At 36.1% G+C, this 20,672-nt stretch overlaps 1 protein-coding gene across 2 annotated transcripts; it reads right to left on the bottom strand.

The window, feature by feature from the left end:
- Nucleotides 1-1,169: 1,169 nt before the first annotated feature.
- Nucleotides 1,170-19,111, bottom strand: LOC122136716 (gastrula zinc finger protein XlCGF57.1-like). Of its 2 annotated transcripts, none has more exons than XM_042721203.1 (3): nucleotides 17,168-19,111; nucleotides 9,244-9,885; nucleotides 1,170-4,353 (listed from the first exon to the last, which is right to left on the bottom strand). In XM_042721203.1, the coding sequence occupies exons 2-3, from the start codon at nucleotides 9,779-9,781 to the stop codon at nucleotides 3,320-3,322; spliced, it is 1,572 nt and encodes a 523-aa protein (XP_042577137.1). In that variant the 5' UTR covers nucleotides 9,782-9,885; nucleotides 17,168-19,111; the 3' UTR covers nucleotides 1,170-3,319. The 2 variants fall into 2 exon arrangements, with proteins under 2 accessions (XP_042577137.1, XP_042577136.1); XM_042721202.1 differs by having other exon boundaries at nucleotides 9,244-9,854; nucleotides 17,168-19,104.
- Nucleotides 19,112-20,672: the final 1,561 nt, after the last annotated feature.

Below are 20,672 nucleotides of genomic sequence, written 5' to 3'. Positions count from 1 at the left end.
ACCACTAATCTGAACCCATCTTAGTAAGAGATAAGCAAAGTAGCAGTTCTGGTTGTTTTCAGAGGTGTCAAGTAACAAAGTACAAATACTTCCTTACCTTACTTAAGTAGAAATTTTGGGTATCTATACTTTACTGGAGTAATTATTTTTCAGCCGACATTTTACTTCTACTCCTTACATTTTCACGCAGTTATTAAAATTGATATAGTGAGTGTGAGTGATAGAGAGTGTTAATGTGTATGTGTGAAAGTGTGTGTAGAAAGAAAAAGAAAATTACCTGTGCCTCACGAAACAGAGCTGGCCAGCGGTCAAGTACATCAGTGATTGAAGGCGCTGACATAACCATCTCTTTGTGCTTTAATGCAAACGTCAAGCCCATTTGTGACAATACAGAAGCACTTGGTGTTCTCTTCTTCATTTCTTTTTCCAGTTCTTTGCGAGCACTCTCAATGCTGGCATCATCATGTCCTTCAGGGTAGTTGGGTAGGAAATTTAGTTTGCATTTCTTATTTATTTTTTATGTTTTTCCGCGATGGCTCTCCTTCTGGGTTGTTAGCACCACGCTTTCCTGCATTTTCTGTTACATCAGGAACACTCCACTTTTGAATTTTAGACTGTTCTTCCAGCCCACCCCAGCCAGATCGCAAACCACTTTCCAGCAGATGTGGATGCTGTTTTACTAGGGCAGATGCTACTTGTTCATAATCTTTATAATCTGGATAGGCTTTAAATGCAAAAATACTTTCAGCCAATTTTTTCAGGGATTTGATGTTTAAGGTTCCTAGACGGTTTGAGGAAAGTGCCATTGTTGAGGTATTTCAAGTTGCCCCGCCACAAACGATATTCAACATCTACTGAAAAGCTAGGAACAACAAAGTCATTTGGCCAGTGCTTCTGTCTCTCCTGAGGTTAAGTAAAGGGAATTTATGTGTCTGTTTTGCTTGCAGAGTCATTAAACGTTTCCACCACATCAACTGGTCTAAGTTTGAGTACAGGAATTATTTTCACCGTTGCTCAGTGCTGAACTAAAGTATGTTATAGACTTTTTATTAAGACCCTAAAGAGTCATATCAACTTGTGGAAAATGGGCATCCGATGACCCCTTTAAAATGTGAGTCTCAAGGTATCCTTTTCACACAAAACACTTTACACACTGAGAGGAGATTCAGTTCAGTTCAGTTCAGTTCATTTTATTTATTTCCCAAAGGCAATTTAGCAGCAATCAAACATTTCACATAAACAACAAAAACACAATACATTTCCTTCCTAAAAAGTTCTTACCTTAAATTTAAAAAAATTTCAACTGAGGGGATAAAAAGTTATTTTACTTCCCTGGTTTACAATCAAGACAATTCATGTTTTTCACTTTTAGATAATTAAACCAGCACAACAGTGAAAAAGATAACAATAACTCAATATAGGATCTGTAGAACATGCACATCAAGGTTTTGTCCACATTAAATAACCTTAGTTTCCACAAGCAAAACAATCTTTGCTGCCCCCTCTTACACAAAACCTCAGTATTGGGAGAAAATAAAAATTTGTTATCCAAAACAGTACCCAAATACTTGTACTGTTAAAAACTCTCAATACCTACTCCATTAATGCTTGTTTGCTTCTATTAAATAGATTTCATCCAAGAGTTAAAATCAATAGTCATCTCCTTAGTTTTAGAAACATTAAATGCACAATATGCAATATTATTTTATTACAATATCCCAAAACCACTGGAAGTGTTATATATTTTGCTGACTTGTGTACTTGCATTATCCCAAATGTTTCGAAGAATGTTTAAAACTAGTTACACGGACAGTGGCCATAGTGTGGCCTGCCAATGATGTCATAACCCCCCAATTTCTGGTTTTGTTTTGTAGAAAACAAGGAACCACCAAAGACACTTTAATATGTGGTGTGTGTTTTAATAGACTGGTGACGACCGCACAGAGTAACAATATAACAGGACTTTCAAACGTATCTAGTATGATAAAACAGTGCTGCTTTACCTCTCATATGCACGACCAGAAGCAGCGGACACGATCAACTCTGGCATAATAAAAGCTTTCAAGCTATACGTGTGTCACGCTTGTTCGTTGGCCTTGTTTCACTTAGACGGCTTATTTTGAATACACACCCTCCAGCGGTGAAAATTACATATTGTGCCTTTACAGTATGTTTCAAGAAAGCATTCTGACACCACATAATAAAATCATAAACCACAGGGCCAAACAAGGAGTCCTCCTCACTCATTAAGCTAACGATTACAGAATTAGCAGCAAATTTTATAATATGCCTATTTCTAATGCTGCGTTCACACCAAACGCGAATAAAGCGTCAAATTCGCATCTACCGCGTCTAGTTTGCCGCTTGAACATTTTGAATGCATTCGCGTGTCTAGAGCGAAATAGACACGCGTAGAAAGCAAGAGTTTGAAGCAAAATTGATGCGCGTCCAAGGCAAAATCCGCTTCTTGTGGGAGGGGCAAGTGCTAGGCGATTGTCTGTTTGCAAGATGGCTGATGTTGATCGAGCATTCGAGGCTTTGTCCTCTGAATAAACACATTATCTTGTTAGTGAAAAGTAGCTGTATATTTTGGTGGGAAAATAGTTGTAAAAAATGGCGGGAAAGCCGCGGGTCGATAAACATGTACGTGACTCAAAAGTTAAATGTGTATTTACAACACACTCTTCCAAGCGAGGTCCTTTTTATTCCTGTCTCTATAGAAATATGAACTTGTGTCATATAGCTCTGGCTGACTGCTCACTGACAATATCAGTCGTTCCTCCATGTTGAATGAGTGACTCCTGAGCAGGCTCCTGATTGGTTAACACACCGCAAATTGACGCCAAAGTTCAAATTTTTCAACACGGGCGTCGGACGCGAATTCGCGTTAAATGCACAAAAAGCACATTCGCGCGTATCGCGCCACATGCTCAATTCGCGCGAACTAGATGCGCGAATGAGGCAAATTCATGTTTACCACGCTAAACGCCTCATTCGCGCCGCGAGACCTCCAGACGCGCGTAAACGTGTCTTTACATTAACTTAACATTGAAATCATTTGCGCCAGATGCTCTCTTCGCGTTTGGTGTGAACACAGCATAAAACTATTCTTACAGTCTTTGTGTACAAGATAAATAATAAGGGGGAGAGGACACATCCTTGAGGTGATCCAGTAGATGACAACAGTCATTCAGAAAAACAGTCATTTACTTTAACTCCCTAAGATGAAAGGCTTTTATGAAGAGTGAGTTACCAAATGAACCTTGCAGTGTCCTTTCTGTGTAACAGTTTTTCCAAACTGAGAGCAAGTGAAAGACTTTTACCCAGTATGAATTAACATGTGCCTCTTAAGGCTTGATTTAAACGTGAAAGTGTTTCCACATTGAGAGCAGCTGAAAGGTTTTTCTGAAGTGTGAGTTACCAAATGACTCTTAAGTTGTCCTTTCAGTGTAAAACTCTTTCCACACTGAGAGCAGATGAAAGATTTTATCCCAGCATGAATTAACATGTGCCTCTTAAAATTACTGTTACGTATGAAACGCTTTCCACACTGAGAGCAGCTGAAAGACTTTATTCCAGTATGAATTTTCATGTGATCCTTTAAGCTAGATTTCTGTGTAAAACTCTTTCCACACTGAGAACAGCTGAAAGGCTTTATTCCAGTATGAATTATCATGTGGTTCTTAAGGCTTACTTTATATGTAAAACTCTTTCCACACTGAGAGCAGCTGAAAGGTTTTTCTGAAGAGTGAGTTACCAAATGACTCTTAAGTTGTTCTTTCTGTATAAAACTCTTTCCACACTGAGAACAGATGAAAGACTTTATTCCAGTATGAATTAACATGTGATTCTTAAGGCTTGATTTAAACGTGAAAGTGTTTCCACACTGAGAGCAACTAAAAGGCTTTTCTGAAGTGTGAGTTACCAAATGACTCTTAAGGTGTGCTTTCTGTATAAAACTCTTTCCACACTGAGAGCAGATGAAAGACTTTATTCCAGTATGAATAGACATGTGATCCTTTAAGCCTGCTTTCTGTATAAAACTCTTTCCACACTGAGAGCAGATGAAAGGCTTTATTCCAGTATGAATTAACATGTGATTCTTAAGGCTTTCTTTGCGTGTAAAAGTGTTTCCACACTGAGAGCAACTGAAAGGTTTTTCTGAAGTGTGAGTTACCAAATGATTTTTAAGTTGTGCTTTCTGTATAAAACTCTTTCCACACTGACAGCAGCTGAAAGGCTTTTTGACTTCTGTTTTTTTAATGCTGCAACTCACTGATTTTTCTCCATTGACATGATCTTTCTCCTCCACCTCATTCAGATCTTGTCTTTCTTCTTTCATTTTCATCAGGCCTATAAAAAAAAAGAATGAAAATCAAATGGTAAATTTGAAATATTAGAGGTTAAATTATTTGTGTACAGACGAAAACGATGTAAAAACTGTCCTTTGTTAACACAGTGCAATGAAAATAACTAAAAACACTGCATTATGCTGCCAGGCCAATAGATGGTGATATCACTTAGTAAAGAAACACTACACACTGACAGCTCCAGCAAACGAGGTTTGTTCTTTAATCACTTTCTTTAATTTAACAATTTAAATAACATATTACATTCATATCATTGGGAGAAACAATGTTTAGTTTGGTCACTGATTCACACACACGCACACACACAACTCGAATAATTACACATCACAGATCTCTGAATGGGTCATTCTCGCGAAACTGTTGAAACGCCATGGCACTAATTATTTTAAATATTAAACATGCAATTTAGTAATATATAAAAACATCATAATAAAGACAATACTGTTCTCTACTTTACACAGAGTAATTTCAACATAGGAATTAATTATTTTTGCATTTTTTTGCATTTTCTGCTGAAATTCTCATTACCGCAATGCGTCCAGCTGTGTCTGAACTTATGTTATGTTGTAATTTAAACAAATTAGAATTAAAATATTCTGAAAAAAGTAAATGGATATTCTGCTAGATTTTTTTCATACTACATAAAAATGACAGACTGAATATTCATGTATGATATTAATGATACAATAGTCAAAAAAGAAAGTGTCCATGACTGATGAACTCATCCTCCGCAACATTTTTTGTGGGCCATTTATACACAGTTATTTTTAGATAAATATTGATTTTAAATTATGCAACACATGGCAGAACCTTCAAAATAGCTACCTAGTAGGCAGATCTCTTCATATTGTTAAAGTTAAAAATTCTCTTGTCAGAAAGTGTACACGACAAATTGATTATCATTGCCGAAACGGGTAGTTTTACACATTTTGAAAAATGTTAGATTCAAAAATTTCTTATACTTCATTAATGTCGGATTATATACATTGAGTAAAAAATTGGCTAAATCATCATGGCTTCTCTGTTGTTAGCAAAACATGCTAAGACACCTCATCCTCCACAACACCATTCTCACTTACCGCAACAATTTAAGGCCAGTTGCGGTAGAGAGAACTTATTTTTTTGGTAATGAGAATTTAATCATACAGGCTATTTTTAAATGTAAATAATGAGTTATTAAATTATTTAATAACAAAAAAAAAAGCTTAAGCAAAGACTATGGTGACCAATTTCAGAGAAAATGTTTATACCAACCCACCAACTCCCAGGAAGGAGAGAGACATTATGGGTTAGAGGTTACAACAAGAGTAGTTATCAAAAATAGTCTACAGTGTTGGGAATAGGGATGTAATGGTATAAAGACACGTGACATCAGGATGTGACGTAATGTACGAGTCAAAAAAGCTAGGCACGTTAAATTTCACTTAAGCTAGCGAATGATCTCAGCTTCAGCGCGGAAAGTGAGGAACTAACTAATATCTGCTTCATTACAATTTGAAAATTTTTTTTGTTGCAAAAGTTGATCTGCATTCAAAACACCCACTAAAAGAGTTGCACGATAACGTGCATCATCACTACGACACACCCTTTACGGCATTAGTTCTTGCTTTTGTTCACACAGGACTCATTCTGGGACTGAACCTGGATGGTATGGGGGTTTGCATGAGTGCGTGTGGCATGGGCAGCTTACACATCTGGAAAGGCACCATCAATGCTGAAAGGTATATCCAAGTTCTAGAACAACATATGCTCCCATCCAGACGTCGTCTCTTTCAGGGAAGACCTTGCATTTTTCAACATGACAATGCCAGACCACATACTGCATCAATTACAACATCACATCTGCGTAGAAGAAGGATCCGGGTACTGAAATGGCCAGCCTGCAGTCCAGATCTTTCACCCATAGAAAACATTTGGTGCATCATAAAGAGGAAGATGCGACAAAGAAGACCTAAGACAGTTGAGCAACTAGAAGCCTGTATTAGACAAGAATGGGACAACATTCCTATTCCTAAACTTGAGCACCTTGTCTCCTCAGCCCCCAGACGTTTGCAGACTGTTATAAAAATTGACATTTGATATGTCATCTATGTTGTATTCTGAATAAAATATTAAAATTGGAAACTTATTTGATTACTTCCACATTGCATTCTGTTTTTATTCACAATTTGTACAGTGTCCCAACTTTTTAGGGATTGGGTTTGTACATTCCTAGTGGCAAGACTGACTTCAAACAGGCGAAAATTTGCCAATATCTCCCTTACTGTACATACAGTACATAATTATTCTTAAAAAACAATTACTGTAAATCACCAAAAGGGTTTTTTATTATGTTCCAAAGGCTGTGGTATATTCCTAGTTACAAAACTGACTTACTACATGTGAAACTTTGTCAATAGCTCCAATACTGTACAAACAGTGCATAATTATTCTTAGTAAAAAATTACTGAAATTCACCAAAAGTGTTTTTTTCCAAAGGTTGCTGTACATTCGTACTGACCAGACTGAATTACTAAAGGTTACATTTTCACAATAACACCTTTACTGCTTGTACAGCACACAAATATTTTCATTAAAAACCAATTCACCAAAATTCACCTAATTCTCTTTTTTCATGTTCTAAAGGTTGTAGTACGCTCCTAGTGGCTTTTGATTCTACAGCACATTATTAGGGGCCAAGCACCGAAGGTGCTTAGGCACCTATTGTATCCGTTAGTGTGATTTTTTTCTTCCGCCGCAAGTCTATGGCAGCCCATAGAACCGCTTGCGGGAAAGTTGTGAAATTTGGCACACTGATAGAGGACAGTGTCACCACTAACCATAGCAAATTTGGAGTCTCTAGCGCCACCACTTGTACAAAATTTCAATTTCTTTACGCTAATAACTTTTTAACCGTAAACCACAAAATTAAAATTTTTCCTCTGATTCCTTGACTCATGCCAAGTCGAAAGGACACCAAAATTCAAAAAAAAAAAAAAAAAAAAAACGCAAGGTTTAGTTTTTTCGCTATTTTCAATTGTTCGTAAAAACTACTTTTTCGAACTCGTCCTAGGCCATTGAACCGATTGTTACGAAAATTGAACCAGATCATCTTCAGACCACGCTGGCAAAAAGTTATGGAATTCAAGTTGATTTGTCCAACCGTTCTCGAATACCACGTGAACAAATTCTACGAAAAGCACGCAAAAATGCGAGGCTATAACTCCGCAACGGTTTGGCGTATTGAGACCAAACTTGGTGTGTGTTATAACAAGCATGACCTGAGACTACCTGCAGAGTTTCGACGCAGCGCCACCTAGTGGTCAGGAGATATGAAAAATGCATATTTTTGCTTATAACTTCTGCATGGTTTGGCCAAAAATCACAAAACTCGTTAGATTCGGTGGGTCATGCGGAGTCGAATGATATCCAATTTTCATGTGTCAGCCATTTTAGGTGTTGGCCATTTTGAATTATGTTTTAAAATGCTGTATTTTTGGAACGCATTATCGTATCGTTACGAAAATAATTACAAAAATGTTTGGCTCCATGCCCTGATGCTACTCAAAAAGTTTGGTGGCAGCACCACCTTGTGGTTAAAAGTTATAATGAAATATCTGATATCTCCTCCTAGACCGTTAGTCCGATTTTCACCAAATTTGACTCGGATCATCTTCAGAGAGAGCTGACAAAAAGTTATGGATTTCGTGTCGATATATGAAACGGTTTTCGTTTAGCGCATCAACAAATTTGTTCGTAAGATGCCAAAATACATCTGAGGCTGTATCTCTGCAAAGCTTTGACATTTTTGCACCAAACTTTGTGTGTGCCATTGTCACCTCACACTGAACACACCAAAATGATTTGATTACACGCCACCTGTTGGTCAAAAGTTATAAGCCATTTAATCATAATACTAGTGCTTGTATTTATGATTTTTCCGCAATTTCAATTACAATCATCCTTAAATTGCTGTAATTGCTCGTTGCTTTTGGTGTGATGCTCCATGCCATGCTTAGCTCCTCAATTTGCCGCTGGAGTGCTTGGCCCCGCAATTGCTGCTTGCAGCTATATTTTATATTTATTAATTTATTATTTATTTATTTATTTGTGCACACTGGTATATATGGTTTATGAGGACACAAGTGTGTATAATGTCATGGGTACTACAACATAAACATGGTTTATGAGGACACTTCCTGTGTCCCAGTAAAACAAAAGGCTTAAAAAAAAAAAGTTTTTTTGAACATAATTGTGGACTGTACTGCATACATGAAGGAAGGTATTGGCAAAATCCCACCTGTAGTAAATCACTTTGAGTTATACACGCCTTACAGTTTGGCAATGTTTTATTTTAAATGTTAGAAGTCACGTTAGTTAAAATACATTGGACGTTTTAAACCCAATCAGTGGAATTGTCAGACGGTCCCTTATGGATCAAGCGCCGCTATAGCACGTCAAAGCTTTCTCCGGTTTAAATTTGCTGCTACAATACACTTAGGCTGTTTTTTAAATAATATTTTAACATTGATATAAAGTTGTTGCATATTGTTAAAACTAATCGTGGTTGTGGTGTCTTTGTAGGACTGTCGAATGTCGGGCGAATATCGAACCTAAAACAAACTTTACCATGCTGGTTTCTCTAGCGTAAAAACTTATTCAGTCTTACAGGCTCAGAATTCAATACAGTTTCTTGATTTTCAAAAAGCAAAAATAAAAGTCTAATTAAAGTAATAATTAAATCTCCTCAGTGTCAGTGCAGTTACATTTCCATAAGAATTTTAAAACATGGATTTAAGACAATTTAATGATAGTTAATGTCTTATTTCTGCATAAAGGATTTGTGTATGTACCACAAATATTATTTAAAGATGAATGCAGAATAAACACCAACCTCCTTGTTCCTTGTGTTTTATTCTCCTGGCTCCTCGAGTTTTATTCTCCGTGTTTCTGGTTCCTCGTGTTTTATTCTCCGGGTTTCTGGCTCCTCGAGTTTTATTCTCCGGGTTTCTGATTCCTCGTGTTTTATTCTCCGGGTTTCTGATTCCTCGTGTTTTATTCTCCGGTTTTCTGGCTCCTCGTGTTTTATTCTCCGGGTTCTGGTTCCTCGTGTTTATTCTTCGGTTTCTGGTTATTCTCCCAGTTTCTGGCTCCTCGTGTTTTATTCTCCAGGTTTCTGATTCCTCGTGTTTTATTCTCCAGGTTTCTGGCTCCTCGTGTTTTATTCCCCGGGTTTCTGGCTCCTCGTGTTTTATTCCCCGGGTTTCTGCCTCCTCATGTTTTATTCTCCGGGTTTCTGGCTCCTCGTGTTTTATTCCCCGGGTTTCTGGCTCCTCGTGTTTTATTCTGCAGGTTCCTGGCTCCTCGTGTTTTATTCTCCAGGTTTCTGGTTCAATTGTGATCTCTTCACTCTCCTCTTTAACAAACTCCATCTTCACAGCAGCAGATCTCAGTTCAGATGATACTCCTCCAGATATTCCTGCTTGCTTCAAAACGTAGTCACGACTGTGAGGATGAGAATATTACAGGTATTGACCTGATTAAAAAAAAAACTGTATTTCTTTATTTACAGAAACAACTTTTCTAACAGTTTGTATTAAACCAGCATCACGAAAAAGAAAAAAAAAACAACAGAGTGCGGTGAAACTAATCATCTTCCACTGAGGTTTAATGGTGTTTTTCAAACAAACAAATGTTTTTTAGCGCCACACGCTGAACTGGAGAGAGGAGAGAAAAAAAAAAAAGTGACGTGTCATACAGCCAAGTATGGTGACCCATACTCAGAATTTGTGCTCTGCATTTAACCCATCCAAAGTGCACACACACAGCAGTGAACACACACACACACCGTGAACACATTTATGCTGCTGCGCCTGAGGAGCAGTTGGGGGCTCGGTGCCTTGCTCAAGGGCACTTCGGTCATGGTACTGATGCCCCGAGATTCAAACCCACAACCCTAGGGTTAGGAGTCAAACTCTCTAAACACTAGGCCATGAGAAAAAGGGCCGATCTGCAAAAATAAATTATAAATAAAATAGACTTGCATGGTATTTGATCAACACCAGTACGTGGTTTTTCTGTTTTTTATTTGGCAATTCCAACACAAGCTAAATATGACAGGCCTGACACAGCACTTTCTTACATAAGAAGTGACTTGGTTGGTTTCTTAGTTTTGCCATGGCCATGACATAACTAGTGGGAACGTGATATTATGTTGTGGCCACGAGATAAGGATGTCGTTACCTTGACAAAATTATGTATTGGCCTCGAGATGTTATGTTGAGGGAACAACATCCATTTCTGATGCCCACGACTTCTAATGTTGAGGGAACAACATGTTTTTCACTTGACTACGAGTTTAATGCATAAACGAACCCGCGTGACCATAGCAACCCAGGATTAGCAGAGATGGATTCATTAATATTTTATTTTGAATTAAGAAATTATTATTTACAGTTTTAAACTTGTATATACATATTGGATGTCAATATTTGATCATTTCCATGATCGATCGTCGTTTAAATTAAAGATCAATTAATAACCTTAATGCTGCAAAATGCGTCTGCAGCTGTATTATTATTATTATGTGCAAAAGCCACTCGGAATAAAAGCTTTCTCACCCGAATTAAAGGGGTTTTAGTCTGAATAAAATGCTAGTAGCAGGACTGTAAAATAAATAGATGTGATTATGATCATTTGATATAATGAAGAGCGCGCACCATACGTTTGAGATCACAGGGCTCCAAACAAAAAAATAGAGTAAGGAGCCATTGGCTCCTATAAGAAAAAGACTTAGGAGCCAAATATTTTTTTTAGGTGCCACAGAATAAACGTGTTTTATTTTACGATTATTATTATTTATTTATTTACATTTCAGCATTTCAATCATACTGTCATGTGTTTATGTCTCATCTTTTCTTGACTTTATCGGCATTTTAATCCATCTTGTAGATGACCTGGGAACTAAGGTTCACTTAAAGTGGGAACTAAATGTCTTTTCCAGCTTGAAATCTACAGTCACAAAGAATTGTTCATTACACAGAGTCTGTACCAGTATCATGGAGCATAAGCATCACTTGGCCACTGAGTGTAGCTTGGGCTCCTCCTACACGATACATTTCAGTAAGTTGTACTGTAGGATCTCTTATAAAATAGCCTACCTTTTGATGTTAATTCATGTTCATTATGTACTATATTAGTAAAGAGAAAGATTAAATGGGTTCACTTGCCCTTGAACTGAGGCGCTAAAGTGACCGTGCCTGCCGCATTAAGGAGCGCCAAAACTTTATTGTTTGAATTTCGTTATGAATTCGGAATAATTATAAAGCTGGTACTTTTTATTAAAAAGTAACAAAGCACAGAGCCTTTTGCGATTACTGGAGGGCAGTTGCACTTCAAATAATGAAGTTCACGCATTAAAAGAACACAGACCAAGATCTTGTTTAGAAGAAGCCATATTAGTAATTATTATAAACGAGAATTGTTATTTTACTTTGTTGACTGTTTTCTGTCAAGGAGACCGCTGAATGCGCCTCTTTAAATGGTTTTGTGGTGCTTGTTGTTGTATTTTAAATCGCAATTGCAATGTTTTCAAATGACACTATAGTATTAAAAATCAAATTATCCCAAACGTAACTGTGGCGCTTGTGGCTGTGTAGTCAGTGAACCGCTTTTTTCACATTAAACATTTTATGCAAGTATTATGACCAGTACTTAATTTGATCCTGTTGTTGAATTTGTGCATTCCGGTAGGCCTATTTGTTTTTAAAAATCCTGCATTTACAGTGCATTAGATCGTGACAGTGAGTGCGTGCGTGCAGACGAGGACGAGCGAGCGCGGGTTTGGCTAGATGTGTTTGGAGGTTATTGCTCACGTCTCGTTCTGCACATATCCACATGTTTCCATATTCGCAATGTATCTGAATGTTAAACTACAAGGTTTTTTTTTTTAATGTAAACTAGACGGAAAAGATCATCCTCTTCACATGAGCAAAAACGTTCTTGGCATAACAGCAGAGTGGACCGGTATAAGGTCTATTTAGACTGATCAGTGTAACCCTTTATGTTTGGTTGACTGTACTTTATTTTAATAATGAACAGACTGCGATGTAAGTTTGAAGTTAGGATGCACTTTAGATGCTCTGTGTCGTTTATACCAAACACAAATGTTGCTGGTTGCTAGTGTGTTTGCAGCACTACTATTTATTATTTATATATTTTATTTTTTATATTTTTTCAGTTTAATTGATTTTTATTTATAAAAATGTATTTATTTTATTTAAATGTATATTTAAGTTTACATTTATGTTCCAACAAACTTGAAAAATTCTGCTTTATAAATGCTCTAAAACTTTTATGTAAATGATTGACTTTATATATATATTACCTGTTTTATATATTTAATACTTGGTCAGTTTATTGATTTGTTTGGTTAACTTTGGATCATTTTTTTTATTTTTAATACCGTGCAGTGCACAAAATTAAGATTCGAGAGATGGTTCAAGTCAGTGCTCAATAAATGATAAGTTTAGAAATGTTGTGCATCCACTTATTATTAGTGTGACATTTTAGCATGCAAATGAAGGGGAAAACTTCAAGATATCGGCCCCTAAAAATCGGCAGCACATATCGGCCATCGGCTGACCCTGACCTCTAAACATCGGCATCGGCTATAGAAAAACCCATATCGGTCGATCTCTACTTCTCATACTCGCTCCTCTTCTCCACGCGGCGAGAATCCTGCGCCACGCACGAGCCGTTCACACTTGCCGCACTCACGCAGCCGGTTTCATAATGCTCGGTTATATTCGCGCACGACCCTGCACCGCAAATCTCCACGAGCACATCTGGCAGTCTGGATGAGGCTCGACACACGCGCGCAACCTGCTTCAACTCGCGCCTGGCTCCGCTTTTAAAACGAATGTAAATTCAGTCTAACTGCTTGCTAATTTCACTTGAATAAAGTGAAACATTCAGCACATTTTCCACTTGTTCTTAAAACCCCAAATACAGTGTAACATGTAATACTTTAATAATTGACTAAAGAAATAGTTCTTTATATAAAAAATTAATATTTCCAGTGAAATTCAGTAACTAAGTTAATTCTATCAAATTTGTTATACCATTGTAGTCTTGTCTGTTATATATATATATATATATTTATATATATATAAAACCCCTCCCAAACACAATTGAAAATTGAAGGGCTTTCAGGGTTATAATGGGAATTGTATTGGACAGAACAACAGTAATTCCTATTGGAATAATGCCAAAAGCAAAAAGGAATTTTGTAATGGTTTCATGGAAACTGTAAGAATTTCTGATTTTTTTTTCAGTCTTATTTTTTTTCAGCAGGGTAATGATACTCATACTGTGCTGCACATTACTGATAATATTGAGCTGAAGCTTGACTTTGAAAATTTAAAGTCGCAAATCAAATCGCAATATCTGTCAAAAAAAAAAAAATTCGCAATTAGATATTTTCCCCATATCGCACAGCCCTAGTAGAGACACACAGGAGTAAAGTAAGTTCAAGTAAAGTGTCGGCCAGTTATTTTTTGCATTAACTGCAGGGAATATTTACTGAAGAGACCTGATCAACAGCAAGCTTTGGATCTACTGAATGTGTATTTTTCAAGCATTTTATTGCAGGGTTCACTGTTATTTATTGGCATAGCCAATGACTGGTGAAAAGTGTTTATTAATTTACTTCGATGTATAGTAAACCAGATTTTTACCAAACCTCTGACTTTTGTTTTTCTGCAGAACTCAAAAGAAGATACTTTGAAGAATGCTGGTAATCAAAACCACAAGTATGTCAGGTATGGACACTATAAAGGGGACTAAATTATTTCCTTTTTGGGGGGGGGGGGTAAGCGCTATAAATCGACTTTTATTCATAGTTTTTAACTGATATAATGTTAGATGTCATCAAAAAGGAGTAGTGTTTTGTATTTTTGTAGGTTATCTAATTCAATTTAATAAATAAATGCTCTGTTTGGTTAATTAGCTCAAAAGCAGTCTCAGAGGTGGTCTAAGGTAACGTTAACTCTTAAAATCTAATATAACGTTACCTGTTTTAAATTATTAGAAATTTAACACGATAAACTATACAATATTATACTAATTTGGTTCCTGACTTGTTCAGTACTGAAAATAAGCTATATATAAGCTACAGGATCAATAGCGCTGCTATCAGTATTCTTGTAACGTTGATTCATTACCCTTTAGACACAACCACATATCATCCAAACCATCTCCAAGTGGATGGCAGCAAGGATCCAGGATCAAGACATCAATCTTCATGAAGACTGTTCCACAGGAAGCAGTTTATCCCGGGTAGAGATGCTAGAAATCTCCTTTACTCTTTATCAATGTTTTTTTTTTTTATCTTCTGAGAAGCTCAAGAATTATGGTTCTTTGGTAATTGCAATATTGTTTAGGTTTATCTTCTGATAGTGAAGCAGTATTAAATAGGCCTGTCACAATAACAAATTTTGCTGGACGATAAATTGTCGAAGATGTGCACATGCGTGTTTGTTAACTCACTGGGCGCGTACACACATGCAACCACACACCTACAGACATATTTAGCTGAGCAAGCCAAATGAAGGGTGCGAAAAGTAGGCCCATTTCAACAGAAAGCGCAACGAAGTTACTTGCAAAATATTCTACGCGGTATTAAAATAAAGCAGTAGTGCAAGTACAATGCTGTATCACTTGCGATGCAAACATCCACAAGCGAATGTAAGGTTCTTCCCAAAGCTGGCCGCTCTAGCGAGACGTTATCTCTTTATTCCCGGGTATTAAATACAGAGCCCCGCACATGACATGCAAGAAAAAAACTAATTATGTGCACGTTTTTACTAATTTGTTCCCCTGGATGAACTAAAACGTGCACACAATTACTATTACATTTCCTCCATTTGCTAGATCGTCCGCACAATTTACTAATTTGTTTTCTCGATTTATAAATTTAGCCTACTTTTTTCCTGCATGCCATGTAATTAAAGCACATCACCACCAGACATTTATAGCAGGTGCCTCATATATGACGCAGTATCTCCTGAACTGTTTCATATCTTTTTATCATGTCTTTATTTTTTGCACCAAATTATGTAGAGTTTTATCAATAAGTGTACTGATAATTATTTTCACTGATAACTTCATTAACTATCCCATCTTTAATAAGACAAACATATTTCTATTGTTTATATTGTGTAATCTATGAACTGATGTGTTCAGTTTTCTGTGCTCTTGACTTGGTAACACTCTGCATGGTTGAAGAACAGGTGCAATGTTCAAAATGTTTTGGCTAAGTATTTGTAGAATGTAGCGCTGAATATATGTTGATTTTTGAATGAATGCAGTGTGTTTTTGTCTATTTTTTATTAGAATTTATTGTTTTTGTGTTGGTTCGCATTATGAATGTATTTACTATGAATCCCCCATAATTCCATTACAATTAGAGTTCACAAGCTTTATTTTTTGCACCAGAGAAGGTTTGAGTTTATTAGTTATTTGTGTATTTCAAGGTAATGGTCGGAGCACATCAGGCCCGGACTAAAGGTGAGGCGTAAATATTGTGGTATTTTGGTCGATAGGACGTACTCATCACGTTCCAGCGACATTCCACTATAACGCTGCCACGACGAATATGGGAATCACAAAGTCACAATGTAACTGTGTTAGCTGGGTTTGGATTTATAGAAATCTAATACATTTACATATTCAGAAAATGTAATGTTAAAATAAATATTAGAAATTAATATGGACATAGTCTGATATCTAAATGTATTTACATATAAGGTAAATATATGTAAATATTTCCGATAAAAATATATTTACATATATTTAATAAATGTGAAAAATATTACAAAGTGACCAAAATCGAATATTTAAATATATATTTCAAAATATAGTTACATATATTGTATAAAATAATTTTTCTATTATTTTATACAATATAAAATTATTTGAATTTAAGATATTTAAATATATCAAAATATATTTATTAATAATATATTTAAATCTATGTGACTTGTGGAGGTTTGTAGTACATTGCTAGTGTCCCGACTGACTTAATACAGGTGATATTTTGCCAATAGTTCTTAAGAACACAGTTAAGTGCCACGCTCAACTATTTACCTCAATCACTGTCTTTAAACAAGTTCACTAACTTTCCAATTGTTGCAGCTCAGTTTGCATTTACTTCAAAAAAAAAAAAAAAAAATTATATATATATATATATATATATATATATATATATATATATATATATATATATATATATATATATATATATATATTTACTTTGTAAAATCATTCATGTCAAAGAACGGTTGGGCATTGTTTACGGTTTTTGTGCTGCAATTTGCAGACGGTCCCTTAAACAATGCGATTATCCATGGATATATAGAACTTAAAACTAACTTTACTGCGCAAACAGATTTGATCTGCCAAAGAAAAATCTCAAAAAAAGAATTATATCATCAATGAAATCGCAGCAGCAATAATTGATATTGGTTCGCATTTATTCTCCTCACAGATCACGAGACTAACAGCATCATCATCACTGCAAACATCGAAACCATCATTTACACGAACATACAAAAACATAAAATCGCTCAGTTCTGAATGAACTCCGTGTGTTTTCCTCACATAGAGCCTGCTGCTGCTCTAAATGTCGAAGTCAGAGAACACACAAACAGCTTCCTCGATGAAAACAAGACAGAAACGAGCTCGTGTACTGTTCAAACATAATGTGTAAAGTGTGTTTTACAGTTGTTTAAAGATGAGAAACATCGTGAACTGCTCACCTCTCCTCAGAAGATCGCTGCAGCTGCGCCCGAAAGCTTTGATGACTCTTAGTTCACGGTTTCTGCTGAAAGTGATTTGTTCCTCAGCTCTCACTGAATCCAGGACTGCAGCCGTTCAGCTCAAGTAGAACAAAAAAAAGAGAAGTTCTTCTTCTTCTTCTTCTTCTTTGAATTTAATGGCGGGTTGCGAACTAACTTCCAATTAAGGTGCATACCGCCACCTACTGTGATGGAGTGTGAAAAGAATGAATAACCCTCCTATATCCTATTATATAGACCACTATTCTTAATGAATCTCATGACTGCATGCATTTGTTTTCTTGAATTTGGACCATCATTTAATAAGCTAGTTATATTAAATTCCTGGGATCCTACTGCTTGTAATTCTTCCTTAAGGATCCTCCTTTGTATTTCATATGTCTTGCATATCTGCATAACATGCTCTACAGTTTCCTCTACTAAACACACATCAGATAGACCTGTGTCACGTTTCCCTTTAATGTGTAAAGTGTGATTTAGATTCGAACGTCCTGTTCGTAAAGGTGTGAAAATAACTTGTTCTTTTCTACTTAAGTTGCGAATTATTTTGCTCTTCTTTATGGTTTTCTGAACCTTGTAATAGTGTCGACCTGTATGACACGAGTCCCATACTGTCTGCCATTTCCTATTGCATGCTTCTGAAATTAAATGTTTTCCTTCTGATCTACTGAGCGCAATGTTTATGTTTGGTTCTTTCATTTTAATTGATTCTTTGTCAATCCTGTCTGCTTCCTCGTTACCTTGCATTCCCACGTGTGCTGGTCCCCACATAACTTTAATTATTATTCTCATCTGTCGTAAACCGTATAACCTAATCATGATTTCAGTTAAAATGTCAGTTCTATTTGTTTCCAATGATTGTAAGCTCAAACGGACTGCCATTGAATCAGAACATATTACTACTTTATCAGGTCTAGCTTCATACACCCACTCTAGTGACGTTGAAATAGCTACGATCTCAGCTGTATATACTGATGCACCATCTGTTATCCTTCACCCTTCCTCACCTCAAACTCTTATATACTCACATACATATGTAATTAAACTAACTGCTTCATTCATTTCCCTTCTGTTTTTATGTAATTGTATGTCTATTTCCGGTTGATCTATTATGCAGGGTGGAATTGGGGATACTACCACTATTGGAGCAAATGATATTGACTCTAGACCAGCTTCATTAACCCACTCTTTTATTTTCCATGCAAAGCCTTTACCATTTGCATTTACAATTTCCCACCAATCATTCAGAACTTCCCTTACAGGATGATTATCTTTTTGTCCTTGTAGGTTTACCCAGTATGCCATTGCTAGTTTCTGTCTTCTTATACTTAATGACATTTCTGATGTCTCTACTTGTAACGCTGCAATGGGTGTGGTTTTAACTGCTCCTAAAATTAATTTAATTATTATAACTATAATCCATATAACTTAATGCCTTAGCTTGAATGACATCTAATTTCTTTAACAATGTTGATGATGCCGACTCATAAACAATGCATCCATAGTCTGGGGTTGATCGCATAAGACCAACATAAATTCCCTTTAATGACTGTTTATCAGCACCCCAATATTGACCTGCTACTGCTCTCATTACATTTAAATTTTTTCCACATTTCTTTAATATAAAATCGACATGGTCCTTTCGTGATAATTTGTCATCAAACCATACTCCTGGAAGTGGAGCCAATTAAAATTAGAAAACTGCTTAAAAACTGCTGCCTCCTCTCTCCAGACCTTTAAGTCTCAACTTAAAACTCATCTTCACTTTGTTCTCTAAATAACTCATTTACCTTTCTGCTTCTCAATTTCCCGGTTTCTGTCTGTATGAGCATCTTCTTGACATAACTGATGTTCATCTTATGATTGCATGACCTCTTGTTGTTAATTATCTGTAGTTCTTTGTCAACACTTGTTTGTCTGATTGCCTGCTGTATTTTTTTGCCAATTCCTATTATTTTGTAAAGCATCCTTGGGGTCTTGAAAGGTGCTATACAAAAAAAGGATTAAAATGAAAATGGATTAAACCTGGAATTCATTTTTATTTATCACTATTTGCTTAAAGCTGTTTTGTGTTTGCTGAGAAATAAAAGCAAAAGCTCAAGATAGTTTTCTGGTCATTCATCAGTGTCTTTGCAAAGATACACAATCAAACTGACGTGAAGACAGTGATTAACCTCATTCTATTGTCTCTATACATACAGTCACATTTACATCTATAGATGGGCGAACATAATCACCTGATTTTGTAAATGTGGACAATTACATTTGCATTAAGCACCCAGTTTGTGCTTGTCTATAGCTTACATACAAAATGAGTCTACAATAGCAGAAACATGCCTTTTTAATGAAAGGGTCCATGCTTTACAGTTTCTGTGTATGTGCTCAATAGCAATGTGTTCATCCTGTCTTGTGTTTTCATCTAACAGTGACACATTCAGCATTAATGTTTGAGATCTCAGTGAAGAAGCAGAACCTGGTGTTTTGTGTTCACTGTTTGATCCTCATGATTCATTCAGAGCTAAACACTAGAAACCAGTTCAGAAAGCTCAGTGTGGACATCAGACAGACGTGCTCCTCGTGTCTTTGCTTCACTTTCTGAAGTCACTTCACTTTGAACTGAAATCAGATTTCTCCTGACTCTATATCAGGGGGTCACACTCATTTTCACTGAGGGACACTTCAACATTATGGCTGCCCTCAAAGGACCGATTGTAACTGTAAGACTGTACAAAAGTCACCACTCCTTAACATATTGTTAAATAACTGTCTTTTATTACAAAGATAGAATATGCATTAGCATAGATGTAAAATATGTTATTGCTCTGTGTTAAAATTTGTTTTGAAATTTGAAATTTGTGACAAATTTGCCATTTACAAAAATGAAAATGTTTATCAATAGAACAATGTAGAAAGAACATAAAGACAGTATATTTGTTATATTTTTTTTTAATTATTGTCAAAAAACAATACTGGTGCCTTTATAAAATTGTTCTGTTTTCTTAATATTTAATCCAGCATTCTGGCTGTGGAGCGGGACCTTCATACTTAAAATAACAAAAACACAATGTGAATGGTTTAATGTGAATTTGGGCCGTCACTTTTCAGATACATATTGATTTATTTTGCATCTCAAGAAGCTACAGTGATAATGTGTCTAAAGAATGTATTTGAGGAGTTTCTGGCACAGAGGAAAAGAACAAAGTAACCAAAAACTGCTACTCATCTTACTCAGATGGGTTCAGTTTAGCGATAGACAGTAAAATGTGTCTAATGCAGAAAATGTTATGGCTTTTAAACAACCAATACTACTGAAGGTGACTGTCTTTTAGGGTTCTTGTTTTTTAAAGTTCTTCTGACACAAACATTTTTGAAGAGATAAACACTGTGTCCCTTCTGCATCTGTTGTACTACGTGACAGAAACCTCTTCCAAATGTCTGGCTGAAAGACAGGTCTTTCTTTTGTACA

Source organism: Cyprinus carpio, chromosome B3 (assembly GCF_018340385.1).
Source record: "Cyprinus carpio isolate SPL01 chromosome B3, ASM1834038v1, whole genome shotgun sequence".
Lineage (NCBI taxonomy): Eukaryota > Metazoa > Chordata > Actinopteri > Cypriniformes > Cyprinidae > Cyprinus > Cyprinus carpio.
This window is presented reverse-complemented; position numbering and strand designations above follow the sequence as displayed.